This window comes from Acromyrmex echinatior, chromosome 6 (assembly GCF_024713525.1).
Source record: "Acromyrmex echinatior isolate Ae372 chromosome 6, ASM2471352v2, whole genome shotgun sequence".
NCBI classification, from domain to species: domain Eukaryota; kingdom Metazoa; phylum Arthropoda; class Insecta; order Hymenoptera; family Formicidae; genus Acromyrmex; species Acromyrmex echinatior.
In genome coordinates, this window is record NC_141857.1 from 6151724 (window position 1) to 6170279 (window position 18556).

The 18556-nt window shown below is 42.0% G+C and overlaps 1 protein-coding gene across 2 annotated transcripts in view; it reads left to right on the forward strand.

The window, feature by feature from the left end:
• LOC105154035 (uncharacterized) overlaps nt 1-18556 on the forward strand; it is a 38939-nt gene that overhangs the window by 10587 nt on the left and 9796 nt on the right. For both annotated transcript variants that reach the window (XM_011069278.2, XM_011069277.2), the window contains one exon: nt 10880-11313. In XM_011069278.2, the coding sequence (XP_011067580.1) occupies nt 10880-11313 (434 nt within the window). The remainder of the gene's footprint in view (nt 1-10879; nt 11314-18556) is intronic.

An 18556-nucleotide genomic window follows, 5' to 3' on the forward strand; every position in this document is an offset into this window, starting at 1 on the left:
TTATATTTGCAAATGTAAGATAAGTAAAATACAAGTTGTATTTTTTTCCAAGGAAGTTAATTATCAAAAATTTGGGGATTTTTTATTTTCTCTCGATATTGTACCATATTGACAAAAATGATATCATTGATTGAGGTCATTGTCCCGCCGTGAATCATCGTCGAAACATTTCGTTTGGTCCAGTCCAAGGAACGAAATCTGGTTACCTTGATTCTCAATTTTACGCAATGCCTCGAGTGTACGCCTTTGACGTCAAAAGTGATAGCGCGACAAAAGCCGCAAAACCACTGACATTCTCCGCAATATATACATATATATATATTTCTGTGTGTGTGTGTGTGTGTGTGTGTGTGTGTGTGTGTGTGTGTGTACACATTTTTTTTTGTATAACAATATCGCGTGATGTAACTTTCTAGCAAATGTTACATCAGTGAAAAGCAACAAGTATTATTTTTATTAATTTGACAAAATGTGTCTAAAATGTGTTTTTAATTTTGAAATAAAGACAATCGAAAGATCACAAAATTCTCATATTTTATTCGAAAAAATTTATTCGAAATAAATAAATCAATGTAGGTTTTACAATTTAATTTCAAGTAACTTCCATATTGTAAGTTACAGAAAAATTAGATAACAAAGCCTATCGGGATTCAAACTTGAAATTCTTTACTCTGGTATTAAGACTGTATATCCATAATCGCTTCATTACTCTCATAATGAAACTCATTACTATCTCATAGCTATTTCAATCTCCTATCAATATCAATATCTAATCGACCTTATCCTTCATTCGTACAATGTCATAAATATTTACGTTATTATTGACATAAATTAATTTTTCTTTATTTTTTGAAATTCTAACAATGTCTATACTTTCAACTGGAAAATATCTTCTAGTAATAATAGCTTCTAGAAAAATATAGATACGCTGTGACACACCCCATCGTAAATTGCATGGCAATGTTTCTACACTCGTAATTTTCATTTTAAAAAGTCTTTTACAAATCTATTTGATCGTGGAGAGACGAACAGGATGTTTCTCGAGAGATCGCGATGGCTCATATTCGGCGCACAGTAAAATCCAGCTTTACGAGAGTGCAGCGAGAAGAAGGAGAATGGATTGTATGCGAGTAAAACAGATGTAGTGTGGGTGTAGAGCATCGAGCAAAAGAAAGAGAAGGAGAGTATGGCAGACGATGTCCGGCCATGACCCTGCTCCGTTGGTTGTGCCTCCTTTACAGAGAAAAGAGAGGAGACCGGAGAAGCGAGAGGAGGATCTGCGACGTGCAGAGAGAGAGAAAGAGAGAGAAAGAGACCACTGGTCAGCCACAGCGCACGCAGTAAAACGCGCTATAAAACGCGATGCAACGCAGCCTCGGCCGCGACCAAGTCCGAATCTCGGATGTCGATCGTGTCGGCGCACCTCGCACTGAGAGAGAGAGAGAGAGAGAGAGAGAGATTGCAGCTATCAACCGCAAGTGCGTGACATCATCGATTGCTCTCTCTCTTTTTCTCTTTCTATCTTCCTCTCTCTTTCTCTCTCCCTTTCTCGCCAGCGTACGCCTCGCCGCTCTGTAAATCAAGTAGAAAATCCACAAGAGCCGGTACTCAATTCCCGATGAAGCCTCAGTATAAGGCGCGGAGTGATTCTGAGCGATCTTCTACCCAATAAAAACATTATTACGGCATACGCTATTGCAATATATGTAGAAAATTGCTGTCGCGCGATCGATCAATCTGCCTGAAACTATAAATCTCTGATATTGGATTCTAACAAGTGGATCAGCACTATGATCGAAGTTTTATTGATGATGAATGTAAGGAAATTTCTTTACTTCCTTCATTATTTAACCGCACTGCGGTTTAATCATTTCGATTGAAAAGTCCTTATAGAAATTGTTACAATAATATAATTTTACGTTAAAAATACATTTCGAGGTAGATACGCGTGCGGTAACGCTTACCGTTGTAACACTTCGCGGCTATTTGAACCGCGTCGTTAATGAATATCGTTGGTACAACGAATAATTTATGGAGATTTAATCTTTCGACCGTGATGGATAATGTAATCCGCGGATAAATCCCCCGCTTCACATTGTATAATATATTTTATTGCATTTTGCTCGCCGTGAATAAAGCCGTGCGTCAGGTAGAACGTAATTACCCGTGCCATGTGCAATAATCAAATCTTCAATCGTAATACATCGTTTTAATGCGAACGCACGTTGCTCTTATTCCACCATTCGCGTAATTTTCATTTACTACGCTCGACGTTACAGTCAAATTGTATCATTTGATACTTTATCGGTCGATTTCCGAATGTTGAAAGTTTAATTCAATTTAGAGATTTTTCATCCATTTTTTTCATCAACGCATAATTATGTAAAAAAAAGTTATCAAAATAAAATTATGTAAATTTTACCTTTCTCAAAAAAAAAATTATGAAATTTATTCAGATTAGAAAGAAAATTAGAACAATATCATCCAAAGACAAATAAGAAATTCAATATTCTTCAGTCGTTCAGTTTTACACGAATATAATATTGAATAAATAATAATTTCCGTAGTGCAATTGTACCGATACGTGCAATTCGAGCAACGCGAGGACTCCTTGGTCTATCTTGCGCGCGTTTAAATCACACGTTACGATGCTCGGACCCATTATTTCACGAACGGAAATAGTGCACGTTGCACGTTGCACGGGGGTCAATAACCATAGTTGCCGCGCTTTCGCGAGAGAAGATGCAGAATTGCCGCCGCGAGCACTCGCGTGGTTGCATCAAATCGGGGGTTGTTATTTATAGGAACAGCTGTGGGCATTCCCGCACCGCGCAACGCAGTCTTCTTGTAATATTTGCAGAAAACTTCCCCCTCGTCATCTCGTGCGTTCACGCGAGCAACGAACGCCTCGCGAGAGTGCGGCAATCGCGATTACGCGCTCGTCCCAAATGTATTTTAAGGCGACCACCTCCTTCGGCCCTTTTTCCTTCGGCAAAGATAGGATCGATCCGGACGGGACGTATATACTCTAATGAGACGTTTACTCGGAATTTATCACGAGTCAGATTAACTTGTTAACACGAAATGCACTTGATACGACAAAATTCAAGTATACTCATATTAGCGAGAAACACTGATTTCCGAACAGATTTCCGAAATGATTGAACGAATGATCGAACGATGTTTCGAACGAAGTGATTTTATCTTGTTTTACCCTGTCATGTCTTTTTCCCACGAATCGCTCGATAAGACGAATCAAATGATCATAATCTCTCTAATCGAAGGAGTTTGATTTCTCGGTACGAGAAAGATCAGGTGACTTGTAACGTGATACGCACTTGATACTGAACTTCATATTATGTTTCTCTCTTTCTCTCTTTCTCTTTCACGCACACACACACACACACACATATGCACATAAACGCACTCGTAAACTGTCTCATATTATCACAGTAACAACGTAACAGCTGCTCACAATTTTGGAGTAAAGACATCAAAGTCGCGCTTGAAACTATGTTCGAATATTTCCCATCAATAAATTTTATAGATATAATTAGAAATTGTTAATTATATTGTTAATAATACTATGTCACCGTAGAAAACCATCTTCGTAAGTAAGAAATCATCTTCGTCGGCGACAAGCCAAGCAGGAAAACTTCGACTATGACTTGGTTGATTTATCAAAGATATTCCACTTAGTAGTGGCAGACGAGCGATCGATGCTGTCGGGATGAGAACAGTGACTCGAGTCTATAGACCTTATGAAATATTGAAAGGAATTCGTCATTGTAGACTGCCGGTTCTCTCCCGCAACCGCCGCCTTGCCCGCCATTCATACTTGCGAGAGCGACTGCTATTGACAGAATTCTTCAAAAATTCATCGCATCCCTCACTCGGACGGAGACTCCAATCTCTTTCTATCCTTCTTGCCCTCATCGACGATCCGTTATCGTCGCGTATAAACCGCGCTTTATCTCGTCGCAAGGCAGACACTTGAGGGCGCGACGTCGCTTCTTTTTATCTATTCGTCTCTCGAGTTTATCGAATTTTTCTCTTTCTCTCTCTCTCTCTCCTTTTCTCTTTCCGATCTTTCGCATTTTTCTGGAGACGCCTCGTTAAACGATAAATCAGCTTCGTACGCGCGAAAGAGAATGTCGGATAATAAACGCGCGTTCTAGCAGTTTCCGCACGACGAATAGATATAGACATTTAATTAATTGTCGATGATTATTGATCGTTACGTAAGCGTCGATGATTGGTATGAAGAAGTAATCATTGGACTTTAGAATTACGTAATATCGAAGTAATGAGAATAGTAACAAACAAACAAACTCTGCATTTTTTTTTGTTCTTTTATCACTCACTATTATATTATTGTTTTAGTTTCTATAATGATGTCTAAATAAGTTATTGTAATTACATAAGTATAGTGAGACTTGAATAATGCGAACATTACGATGCTAATAATACCAGCATACGTAAAGTACATATATAAACTACAGTGATACGGAGGAAAACTATAAAACGTAGAAGTATTTTAACAAAAACTTCGAACACATCATTGGTGTGTATCTAAATAAATTAATACAAAACTAATTTTCTTTATTCGTTGAATTATTTATTACGAATACATGCTCGTAACTAATGAGAGCATTGTTCATATCTCGCAAATGAATATTTATCTTCGGCAGACACGTCATTCCGGTTTGTTAATTAGAACGCTGATTGAGGTAATCAACAGGCTCTCTGAATTTTGGCAATTTCTCCTAACTACCTGCAATCATTAATATTCATACGGAGGATACCCACTTCGCCACTTCTCTTACAATGTAAAGCATTTTTACGGTCCCTTGAAGCCCTGCGTTTCTGGTAGACCGGATCAGATAGGGGCACGCGTATCCACCGGCTCATGAAATTCGGCAGATTTTATCTACGCGGGCTCTCCTCTTGCGCCTGCGGTTGCACCGACGCGTATTATAAATTTATCGCGGTCGGTCATCGAAATTTCATCGAGCGTGAAAGTCAAGTGCACTCGGGATCCTTCGTGCACGCCGCGGAACAAATCACTCTCTCTCTCTCTCTCTCTCTCTCTCTCTCTCTCTCTCTCTCTCTTCTTTTTTTCTTTTACACGCGCTTATAACCCTTTACCTTACATATTTCTTGCCTCCTTGTTATCTGCATCATATCAATTCCGTCACTTGTTCAAGTAACTTAGCACGTGATTCGGTCAAAGAGGCGCCGTGTAGCGTTTTTAATTAAAGTCCTACGTAATTTTTAAAAATAACTCCTGTAGCCCGTTGACGTTATCCTCCGTGCATTTTGATGAAGTACAGCTAACTGAAGGCTTAGTCCCCCAAGGTTCCCAAATACCACGCTGATTAATGCGCTGAGCTCGCCCTCGTGCGATCTTCGCGCTCGACACTTTGCAAAGTGCGCTCTTCCAGAGTCGAAAATAAGCGTTTCGCTTACATGCTGAGGAGGATGCGACGATAAACACTCGCGATCGTTTGAGTTCACTCGTAACGAAAGGCTATAAAATAATCCTCATAAATTCCAGAAATTTACGTTAGCGTCGAAGATGACAAACATAAGAAAAAAAAAAATTGAGTCGCTTCGATCGCGAGTACATGAAAAATTAATGTTGATGAAAAAAAAAGGGACAATTCGTGAGACACAAAGCGAATAAATGTTACGCTCTTTTATTGCTTTGTCTTTACCTCCATGCATGAGCGATGGGCACGAATCACGCTTCACGCAATTTATCAGGCCTGGAGAGGGGAAGGGAGGAGAGGATGAAGCACCGTGACGGAGAACGATCGTGAGACGAGCGGGCGATAAAAGAACGAGACAATTGCGAGGGAGTCCGACGGACGCGCGGGATGGAAGGAGGAGAGGGATATACTTTATTTAATTTTCGCGACTCACGAAACGCATTCTGCACCGCACGTGTCCTGGAGTGCTCGAAGAATTGTACCGCAGATCGTTACTTCTTCGGCGAATCGCCCTTCGAGGAATCGATTTCCGCTCCGCGCGCACATTCGCCCGCTATGAAACTCGTCCGATTATTACCGAGGACTCGCGGAATAATGACGGTGGCCGAGAGCGACCGTTGCGCTAATAATTGTGATCCAGTTGCGCCGAATCGATGCCGAAATTGTATGTTGATGCCCACTGTGCAAGAAGTTACGAGCCGCGCCCGAAATGCAGCCGTGGCGATTGTTGTAATATCTGTTCAGTTTTTTACCGAAAGACTTAATCCCACCAGTGAACAATAAATTAAGTGTGAATAAAGATGAGAACTACTACTAATGCGCGTATCGATTCCGTCTGACACCGTTTAATGATACAATTTTTCATGAGCAGAGTCGAGACGGTATTGACAATTAATTACATGATTTACAATCTGCATTACTGAATTAATAATGTATTTCTATTAAAGCAGCAGCTTTAATCGCTCCGCGAACGAGTAAATTTACATATTTCTGAGTTTATATTCTTTTCAAATATAAAAATATCGTAGTCTTAATAATTATCGATAGAACGACTTATCATAAAGTGAAGCAATAATTGCGCGTCATAGAATTCTCTCTAGCCATATATATTTTAAAAAATTTTCAAAAATAATTAATCTTAAATCAAATTAATGCGTAGTCTTACTTTAACCGATCCCTGACATTACTACGATATATGTTATATTATATCAAACGCTGTTCAATCGTCAATCGTGATCGACAGAATAATTTAATCTCAAGTGCAATCGAGTTGGGCAAGACGATTAGTTATAGAAAATGCCTAATATCGCTCGCGTCGTAATCGCGCGCGATTGGCGCAACAATATATTGCGGCACGTGTATTTTTTAGCATTTCGATTGCGCGGTATCGCAATAATGGTAATATTGTCAGCTCGCTAAAATTGTCGATAGATAATGACGCTTCTTATTAATCAGTTATAAATGCAACAACGTCGTGTATATGTACGCGCCGCGGGCCCGCCAGACCGACCTTTTTGTTCGCTTCGCGATCGATCCACGTTGCGCATCGTTACGTGTAACCTTTCAAGTGGTGCGCGCGCTTTAGAGAATCCGAAACCAAGTACACATTCACGTTACCCGAGTTGAATTTGCAGTAAACTGCGGTAATCTAGGTCTTTTGCTTGAAACGTACGTTTGCCGTGCATATATATGTGCGCAAATTGTCGGCTATGCTTCTAGAAAAAGATATTAATTTTAACACTAAATACGTACATTTTTATTAACGATGAATCGTATTACAGATTTTATTTAATCTTTCTAAATATAATATATTTACTAAATATATAAAGATATATTTATTTGGTACAAGAAGCATTAATTTGATTTAACTATCACTTCTTCTTAGACATGATTCATTCTCAATGTATCAAATAGAAGAAAATTCATAGGAATTCTTCGAATGATATAAATGTCGCATTAAAAGAATGCTGATCTGCGTTTCCGATCGATTAGACATCGCGAGATTATATTGTAAGACACGCTTATATTGACGATCGACGCCCTCCCAAAATAGCAAAATGACGATCGAGCTCCGATGAAACGACGTAGTTACAATTACCATTACGTATATCTGTCACTCGTAGTTCCATTGTTCCGGAAAAGCGTGTAAAAGAATAGCGCGATGAAAAAAAGTGCGCCAGCGAGCGAGCGAGCGGCCGAGGTGCATTTTACGCATTCGCATGCGTATGCGTCGCGCTGTGCAGCTCTGGCGCGGCCTTGAGAGGGGTTCTTTGTGCAGTTCAGCGTTCACTGCAGTTCGCTCGCGTACGCTCATACAATCGCGAAACACGGGCGCGCGCGTGCGTACACCCACACAGTTAAAACTGGCTCCCGCCGTTACATACGTACACTGTAACAAGTTGCGTTGCACTTATGTACAAAGGGCGCTCCATGTGACTCACGTGCTCGCATATGCTACCGGCGGTCTCCGTTCCTCTCGCTCTTCCTCCCACTGTTGATCTTTCCTCCTTTCCCTCCGCGTCCTATTCTATTTATTTCTCTCTCTCTTTCTTTTTGCTTCTTTCTCATTCGTATATGTATATATATGTGTCGTATATGTACATATATACCCACATACATATACACGTAAACACTATACGTGCCGCGTTTCTCTCTTTCTGCTCTCTGTGCTTTTCTCTTTGTCGGTCAACGTCTCTATCCCACTCCATCGTTGGAGTGTGCAACATAGCTCGATCCAGATATACACACCGAAGTGCACACACGAGACCACGAAGAGCATGCATGCGGGTGTTGGCCACGTGCGCGATGCACTTTTTGCTCGCGGGGCAACCTTCGCCTTTTATGCGTCGTGCGCGCGCGGGGCCGCGTTGGAACTTTATACCCTTTTCAGTGATTTGCTACGACGAGCTTTTCGGTATACGCCGTTGAACAAAGGTAATAGGAAAACTGCGACAGTAAGATCACCGCGTATTTTTCGTAAAGTGGAAATGCTTCGTCGAGCTTTCCTTTGATAACGCTGATTTAAGCAGAAACGTGCAATAAATCGATTCTCTTTCAACTTTTGTAATATTCCTTGAAATTCTCAAATTAGATAATTCTAAAATATGTACCTTCATATATACATATATGTGTGTGTGTGTGTGTGTGTGTGTAGGTTACGTCACTATTTATTTTAAATCTTTCCACGTTTCCTATAACAAAATCTGCCTGTTTTCAACAGATTTATAGCTTTTAATATTCGCGTGTTGGCCAACAAATCGATTAGAAACAATCAACAAATTTCGAAAGAAATATATAATTCCGAATTACAGCTAACCATTCCCAAGTTCTTCGTGAAATCGTACGTAAAATCGCACATATAAAGACATAAATCCTTCAACATCACGAGTTTGGCATAATAAATATTGAATTCGATTATTATAAATCTCTCTCCGTAAAGGTTCCAGCGTGAGCGCGGGTGTTCTCACGCGGGAACCGTCGAGTGACATTTGACTGGAAAAACAGGTAGAAAGCCAACGGGGCGTCGATGCTGCATCTCTACGACGCATATATTTTGCAAACGGTGGAAAGCGCGCGAGCACTTGGCAATATTTCTCTTTCCTTCTTTCTTTCTCTATCCTTCTTAGTTGCAGCGCTCTGCAGCAACGAAGATTTCGCGACGGCTTTAATCGAATGTAGGCGATGACGATGTGTGTGTGTGTGTGCGTGCGCCGTTGCACAAGTGAAAGAGCCCCGAGCATTATGGACGTTTACTCGAAATGTCAAGGATGCAGCCACGTGTGCTTGCGCGGGAAGATGACGGAAAGACAGAGAAGAGAAAGAGAGAGAGAGAGAGAGAGAGGAAAGAAAGAGGAGAACGAGACAATGACAGCCGCGAGGCATGGTAGAATTGTTATTTTGTCACGCATGGCTTGTACGCGTCCACGCGAAATGAAAAGTGGCCATATCTAAATGTTTCTGGAACTCTACGGTACGGTGAGCGCCTTTTCGCAGGGAGCCACTTTCACTACGGTCGGAGTCGTGCGATGTGCTTTCAAGGTTGCAACCGCGGAGTGCAGGAGCATGATATCGTGATTTATGTTTCGTAACACGCGATAAGTGTCTTTTCGATGCGCTCTGTAAGGAGCAAGCATGACGTCAGCAGCCTGCACGATTGATATCCGATTCCGATCATGAAGCGATATTTATTTATATAATTCCGTTGCATCAGACAGTATTAGGATTTCTTTTATTCTCGAACTAGAGGAGGGATGACGTGGTCGCTTAATAAAACTGCTAGTCGATGACACGATGGTGAAGAGGAAGATATATCTGAACGTCAAACAAGCGACGACATAAGCGCAATGGAAAGCGTGTCACTTGGTAGCGGGAGACAGCGCGTCAAGACTTTATCGTTGAAGGATTGCAATGTTCTACGAAATCGTAGCCGCGGTAGATAAAAACGCGCATACATATCCAGACAGGAGACAGGCAGTCTGCTGTGGCGCGTGATAACGCACGTTTTCCAAGCGTAGGTACTGACGTATATGTTTGTCGAGCTTGGAACAGTTGATTCCAAGGCCTGACGCCTATCAATATCTACGATTGTCAATGTCGTTGTATCACGATCGGCCTAAGAAACCTTATGCGCAATAATTTAACAGACGTGATCTTCACGCCAAAGAAACTGTAAACACTCACGTATATATAATTCTGATACAGATTTATATTCTAATTAAAAAAATGTATTTTTATATCTTTATTTCGAATAAAAAAATATTTCTAATCGTTTATCCGAGAAATTGGAGCGAATGTCATAAGTTCTTACGATATCCAAATAGAAGTTACACGTGCCCAAGGGTATTCTCTCGTAACGTGCGTAAATGTCGAAACTATAAAGAGAAGGCTGTTGGATCACCCGATATAAATTTTAAAACGATCATTACCCAACAATGTCGTTTTTGCCATATTCGGATTACGTTACCTTGCAGCGTGCACTTAGTAGCATTAAACCTTATATGCGAAGTAACCGTCTCAGCACACTTCGGTCACTGACGATTTGCCATTGTGTAATGTAATTTGCGTGTAATCAATTGTCGTTATGAAGCGTGGCGATACGAGCGGGAAATGTTATTACCGTTCGTTGGCAGACGGTAGCTATAAAATCGCGGTCATCGTTAATTCAAGTATTACGTGACATCGCTGTCTGATAAATGTATTCGAGACGAAAGAATCTCTTAATTATGACGTAGTAGTATGAGCCGATCGATCCAATCATTGCTTCTTCTTGACTTCCATCTACGTTAATATAGCAATCTGTTTCGCAATTTGTTTATTTTCGTACACACAAAGAATACAAAAATTTGTATAGAACGAATCTTGAAAAGAGTTTTCCTTTTTTTCCATAGATCGGGCGCCGCGTCGATCCGATTCTGGATCTCAGCCACCTCTGGTGATCTGGCTGCAGCCCGGCAACGTCGAAGACTTGTCGAGCTTGCCGCTACCAGACCTGGTGCAATCGGCCGTGGATCAGCTGCCACCGCCGTCGCCCCACGTGACAGTTTCAGTCCCTAGCAGCCCGATGAGAGACGCGACCTTCCAGTTCCCTGAGTGTAACGTCAACAGCAACGGTGCACCGTTGCCGAGCCCAAGGCCACGGCCACGAAGACGTTTTGCCTCTGAGAGCTCTGTCATGGAGACGGGCCCGACCGAGGTGAGCAACTGCAACGGTACCACCTGCCGCTGCCACCTCGGCCTGATCCTCAACGAGAGGCAGTCGTGGACGAGCGTGGGTGCCAATCTCAGGAACATCGCCGGTGATTTCCACGCGTGCAGGACCAAGGTCAGTGTTACATGCCAGTCTCACTTCACATTGAGATTCGCAATTCCGATTCGAGCAGCGGGGGAGGAATGGAGATTGCGGATCTCGATATGGAGTCACGCATCGTCTTTTCCATATTAAAATACGCATTCCTCCTCCGCGATTCAATTGCATTAATATAACGGTATTTATATCTCGAGAATGATAGAATATTGTAAATAGTATCTATAAATAACTGTGTGTGTCAAGTTTCATGCTCATTTATTATTAGAGATTAGGTTTTATTTTTGAGTCGGGTTATCGACAATTTTGAACACCGTTTTATCGCTTTTCTCTTCGCGTCATCGGTACCATCGCTGATGGCGTAATACAGAAGCGTTTATGGTAAGAGGTGTACAGGTGTAAAACGCCATGCGTAAAAATTGTATGCCACGCGTTTTGCACACACAAAAGCCATCATGTAACTTTTCACTCCGCGCATCGCAATTTCATCTTCCCCATGAAGGCTTTTATTTGTCATAAAGTTGCCCTTGTGCCCGCGAGTATTATAAAATGTAACGAATGCACGACAAAAGAATCCTCCGAAGGGTTAGTTTGAAATTTTGTTTGCCCTCGAAATCCCTAAATTTCGCTTAATTTACAAATTATATCACAAGTTCCATAAACATATACGTGTTTATTTTTTGTAAATTATAGATACTTTGTGTAAACTTTTTCAAGACATAACGAATCCAAAAAAAATATTTCAATTCAATATAATTAAAGTTAACGTTTTCTTTATTTATTATCAAATATTTTATTATCAGAATTCCTACATTAATTCCTAATTCCTAATCTGGTCAAACCGTAACATTATTTACCTCGATGAATCGATACTCCTTCACGAGTATCGATTTCGGGATAGACTAGTACCTAGATTTTTCTTCTGATATTCAGGATTTGATAGCGCCATGAATGAATGAATATCTTTCATTCCGTCGCGAAACTTTTAGGCGCCTCACCACAAGTTGGAGTTTGCAGTTAAAGGTGTTTCTTCTTTAAGAAAGATAGAAACTATCGTCGTTGCGGGGTCATAAACGCGAATTTAGTTATATCAGGGTACCAGCGATGTCCCACGAGTGCAATAAATATCAGCTCACCACCGTCGAGACGTCTAGTATTGCCCCCCGTGTGTATGGCCCGGGTGCCACTAGCACTTCATCAAAACTCCATCCCCTTCCCTCTCGTAGTGGTCGTTCGATCAAATATGTATCGCGGACTGATATGGTCCTTCTCTGGTATTTTACGACGGTTTTTCTCTTGTTCGCGGAAGAAAGAAAGTGGCGATTGGGAATTGGCTGGCGAATAAATAGAGAAATGCGAATCGAAGATATATATTACGAACATAGAACCGTGCACGATGTCGTCATCTTGGAGATTAATGCAATAATGAAACGTCTACGATATTTATTATTTTGATGGATTGACACTCTATATATGCGAGACTATATTCCTAGCTTTTTTTTTTTTTACTAAAAAGAAGTAATACCTATCATCCATGTTGCGGATTAATTATAAATATCTCTTTTCTAAAAATGAGAAACTCATTAGAGAGAGACGAGGCAATCCTTCTTTCTCGAATATTAATATTTAAATTTCAAACGCTTATCCAATTATGAATGCAATTTCCTGTTGTCTATTATTAGTCAAGACAAACATATTGCGCGATCAATATTATGCTGAGTCGTTTCATCCGGCTCTCAGTAATACGTGAAAGAAACGAGCACAATTAATGCAAAAAGTTTCTGATTATTGTCGCGAAGTTACGAGATATCCATTCCTTCGTTGAATTTCGTTGAAATGACTACGGAGGGTAGTTCGATCAAATATGTATCGCTGAATGAGAAAATTCCCCTCGATTTTACAATGACTCTTATTTGCGGTTGCGGATTGAAAGAAAGTGAATGGCAGCAGGATGAGACACTAATAGGAAAAGTAAGAAGAAGAGAAAGTAGATGGGGAGAAAGATAGTAAGAAATGAACAAGATGGAAAGAGCCACTTCTTTTTTATTCCATTCCGCCTCGCTTTTATCCACTTTAAAGGTCCGCCGGCGTGATATCCAATCCCGGAACGTCTAATTATTGCTGGTTAAGTGCCGGTAATTGAAGAGGGGCGAACAGACCCGTGAAATTGAAGAAATCTCTTCGTCTCGCCTGTTCGTAGGAGATCCGATACCGATCAGTTCCTCGACTTGGTAACTCGAGAAGCGTCTTGTTGATAATACGAATAGAGGATCTCCTAGAGATCTCCAACAGGGTCGGCTTCACGCTTTTCTCTTCTTCGCGCGCTCGAAGAAATAGAAACGTCAGAAAATAATACCACACTAGCAACGTCGTTCGCGGATCAAAAGACTAATCAACTAATGACATCTCGTCACATCTATCGTCTTAAAAAAAATTTACATTGAAATTTGATTACTTCATCATTCAGTAACGTACACAATAAAAGTAATTTTCGCTTTTCGCGAAAAATTATTTAACACTAAAGTGGATTATATATTCCAAATACGTAGAAATAGTTCTCAAAACTCGAATGCTCGGCATCGAATCGCGGCTTTTCTAACACGTCTAACGAGCTTTTCGCAGATTTCCGGAAATAATACGTCGCAAGTCACGGAAACGATCTCGTCTGCCATGCCCCTCTGCGCGCAACGGTCACGGATCTCATGGAAACTGATGGCACGGTGCTTTACATATGCATGGAGAGTAAGCGAGCATGTAGCGGCTAAGTGGCTACATCCCCTTACGTGAAAGTTAAGTGGGCATGGCAGCACGAGCCGTGGCCACGGGCCGAGAAAATTATCTTCAATTATCTCGTGCAATCGGAGCTCTCCTCCTCCGCCCTCCGCTCGTTCACTCCTATCTCGCCGCGTTTTGTCTGTCTCGCTCTTTCGATTAGCCTTTCGGCCGATCGTCACTTTTATACCTGCACGGTAATCGAATAGTTTATACGCGTTCTCGCCATGTTTTCGTTGACCTCCAGATAGAGAGGGTTATACACCTGGTAACTCGCGTTTTCTATGTAATACAGGATTATGGGTGAGTGGCCGCGCTCGTAAAACGCGGAATATAGTACTTGGACGTGTCAGAAACAGCGAAATAGCCGACTCCTCGTGTATCGCTTGGAAAATTGAAGTCAGGCAATTTCCCGTGAGGGCATACGCCGATACACTGCGTACACTCTACAAAACTCATTACTCACGAACACACGTTAGAGATCCTTGCTTGTCGAAATGTTAGTTTAGAAGCTCCTAAATGATTCGATCTAATTTGTTTCCGTGTACTCGCAACAAGAAGTATACTACTTCACGGATTAACGTACACGCGTCTGCGACGGATCTCGTGACGAAACGCGCGCGCTCGTCTGACATTTATCTACAGTCGTTTAAACGATCTGACCGACGCGCAAATTGATACATTAGTATACCCTCATCGCGCAGCGAGAGATAACGGATCTTTTTGCGATGGCGCAAGTCGAGGGGCAAAGCATGTCGAACCACTGCTAAAAGAGGGAGGAGGAGGGGAGCACCCGATACAAGAAAGTCGATACAAGAAAGTCGATAGTTCTTCGGACCGTAGCTTATGTTCGTTGCACGCGAACCGCTTAACTCTCGTTTACGTCTTATTTTCCTACCTTCGCTGGTAGATATTGTATGTACCTGCGACGCCGCACTCCCGCTATTCCTCTCGTCAAGGTACACACGGCTGCACCACTGCGCGTAACCTGCGCGCAAATTTATAACGCTTTGTCACGCGCAGCACTCGCGGAAATTCCTGCTTGCCGTTCCCTCGTTTTATTGGAAACGGGAAAATTATTATCGCACCGCGCCTGTGCGATTTCGCCCCCACGAGGCAGCGATAATTTATATAATACTCATGCATCTCTTTAACGAGTCACCTGTAATAGTAATAATAACGATTCGCTTGATAAGCGACTGCCTCGTGAAAAATAGTGAAAGTCGCGAATAATTTCTGCAATATGATGACGGTAACTGCAGATTGCAATTAGTTATCATGTATGCAAGTGTAGCCGTAATAATCAGCAATGATCGACGTTTAATTATTAGTTATTATCGGCTGTAAGCAACGATATTAACGGTTCTAATCGTTAATTGAGAAGTTAATTGTTTATCTATTTTTCAAAGCGAGATTGATCTTTCAAGAAATAAGATTGACCAAACAATCGAGCGTGACATGCGTTTTTCCGCGTGCGTTTGGGTCTCGCGACGGCACTTTTCGATTATCGTCGACCGTTGTTACATCGCGCAGCTTGTTTTAACGACAGTTAAGAGAGACTGGAGAGACTGGCGAGACTGGAGAGCTCATGAGCGGCGTTGCACGTACCGAACGAGCATGCCGACCGCAACTTCTGTTTTCCATCGGCTTTTTCTTACTTAATCTTCGCGGCGAAACCTTAGAACTGGGCGATTGGCCGTTTCCACGGCAAACCGCGCAATTACGTTGCACAATAATCTATCTTGCCAGTAGTCGCGCGCGGCGCACGCTCGCGATCGTAAGCCTTCTCTATCGTGCCGACGAGGAACGAGGATGGAGAAAGAAAGAGCGAGAGGACTACAGGAGCGTTTGGTTTAATCGCTCGCATCGCGTACTCTCGCGAAAGCCGTTCGTGCGTAATTGTCGATATTTTTTTTTTTTTTTTCCAGTCGACCGACAATTCGCGATAAATCGCCGCGAGCGCTATAAGCTTGACTCATAAGCGCGGTGATTATCCCACCGCTCGTAAATTGATTTATTTCGAGGATTGCGCGATGCATAAACCGGGAGACAGGCGTGCGGGAGTTCTTACTTTATTCTCCGATTGTCCGTCTGTTTTTCTTCGATGTTTTTGCCGGTGCAGCAAACGTATCGATGGCTCGCGCGTAAGCGCGGAAATGCAATATATTGATTTTCCTTTCGCGATGCGTATTGAAGAATTGATTGCGGTCGGCAATACGGGCAATCACGGGGAAATTTACATTTTACGATTCATTCGTCATAAAGCAGAGTGCGTTGCGTCTTTTCTGCAATTTGCTTTCTAATCTGCATTCATGTATTTTTCGTATACTTTTGATCGCAGTGGTTTTCTTTTGTACGTGAAATGTTTTTACTGTCATTGATCTGTCAGTCGACCTCGTTTTCCTCTTTTCTTTTTCGAATCTGGAAAATTGACTCATGTATCGTGACGACGACAATTTTTTTTGTGTGAACGTACAACACCGCGTATTTTAATTTACATACGTAGGTATCTGTGGCATTTATCGAACGCATATAAAAAAATGTGTAAAAGGGTAATATCGCGATATTTCCTCTCTCGCTTTAAAATACTATTGTAATTAAAAAAACATTTCATGTAAGTTTAATGTTATCGATTTAATCTTATCGGCAAGAGACACTTCTCATATTTCACTTTCTACAAAATAGTTTTGACATAAAATAAAATAGTTTTCTATTTGCACACGAAGGACGTGCAGCCAATCGTATTGCTCGAACGTGCGTTCTCTTCCGGACTGCAGGGTTATAAAACGGCATCACGGCGATATCTCTGTGGCTGTTCATACACGTAGAGGCTAACGACACGTCCGCGAAGAGAGAAAGTCTATCTCGTGGTCTCGGTTACTGTCGCAGGTGGCCGATCGGGGATCCTCGTACGCATTAGACATTAACGAACGTTGATCATGTCCCTTCGCCCTCCGCCCTTCGCCCTTCGCCCTTCGCCCTTCGCAGCGACTCGGTGTTCACCCCAGTGTCAGTCGTCAAAGCACGATTCCGCGGCGAGGAAGGGACACTATTAATTGACGAGCAGAACGCTTCCACGAGCAGCACTCTCGCGCCCTCCCACATAATTCTCCCTTAATGTGACGTTCTCGTCTACTCCTCTTACTTTCCGCCCTATCCACATCCAAGATAATCTTTCCTCTCGCGCTTATACGCGCCAACGACGAATCGAATGTTTTTTTCCCGTGCGTGATTGCAAGGGTGTGAGAGAGCATGTATTCTCTTTCTCTCCCTTTCCCTCTCCTTCTCTCTTCTTCCTTCGTAGGGTCAAACACTGCCCAGATATTATGGTCATCCCATAAAAGCCCACCGCCTTGGTGATTGGGCTTTCCCCGGGCGTTTATTATTGCACGTCCGGTCACGGCGAGTGGATTAAGACGAGACGGGAATCGGAAGTCGCGGGTCGAAGCTGAGATAACGTCGACAGGAGGCGGGCAGAATGGAGAAACAAAGGGAACCCTCCGGAGTTAATCGTCCTGCGGCAGGAGATCGTTCTTTCACGCGAGATATTACAAGAGCGTGCTATCAAGATTTGCGATAATTTTCTCGGACTTTAGCTAGGTCAATGTAATGGATTTTTTATGCGTTTCTTATATTAGATCATTTAAAAAGTATTCGCGGTTTTTTGTTCAATTTTTGAATGAAAAAAACCGCGGATACTTTTTAAATGACCCAATATTATATTATATTTCGCTCGGGAAAAATTATATCTGTATTTTACAAAAAATAATGCATCGAATTATTTCGGCGTAAACTCACATGTTAACCTGCGTCAAATTACAAATTACAAATTGAACCAATGATAAAAGAAGATATTGTGAATAATGAATTTTTACGTGTATTAGCGCAGACAAATTTGCAAGAAATTTGTACAAGGCGTCTCGCATGAAGGATTTCGCATCTCGTCTTTTTGTTTTAACAGAGAATTCTTGCGATCCAGTTAATACGCGGAATCATTATACCGGCCTTATCCGAAAGTATCGCGAACTAATTGGGTAATAAGTATCGTTTATAAGTACATCCTAACGGAATTCCTTTTTGCGCGCGAGCGATTTATACGATTCTCAGCACGAAAACCTGCACTGCGGACGCGGCGACTTCACCAATACCAGTAGTCGTAGGTATTCAGTGCAACGGAATGGAAGTTAATTGGGTAATTAGTGTCGTTAATAAGCAAGCTTTAATTGAACCTTTTTTCCGGGTCGCGAGTGGTTGCGCGCGAGAAACGGTTTCCGTAAAGAAAACAGGGAACCTGAGAGACGTTGTAGACTTTAGCGACGCGATATTTCCCCTCTTACAACGCTGTCGTCGTTCCTCCGTGTAAATTCGTCGGAGTAAAGGGACTCGATAAAACGACCGCGTCGCGTTTTCCTCCTTTTTTCTTTTCTTTTCGTTGAAGACTTAGCCGCAAGAGAGTGCCGGATCGTCGGTAATTCCGTCCAATTAGGAC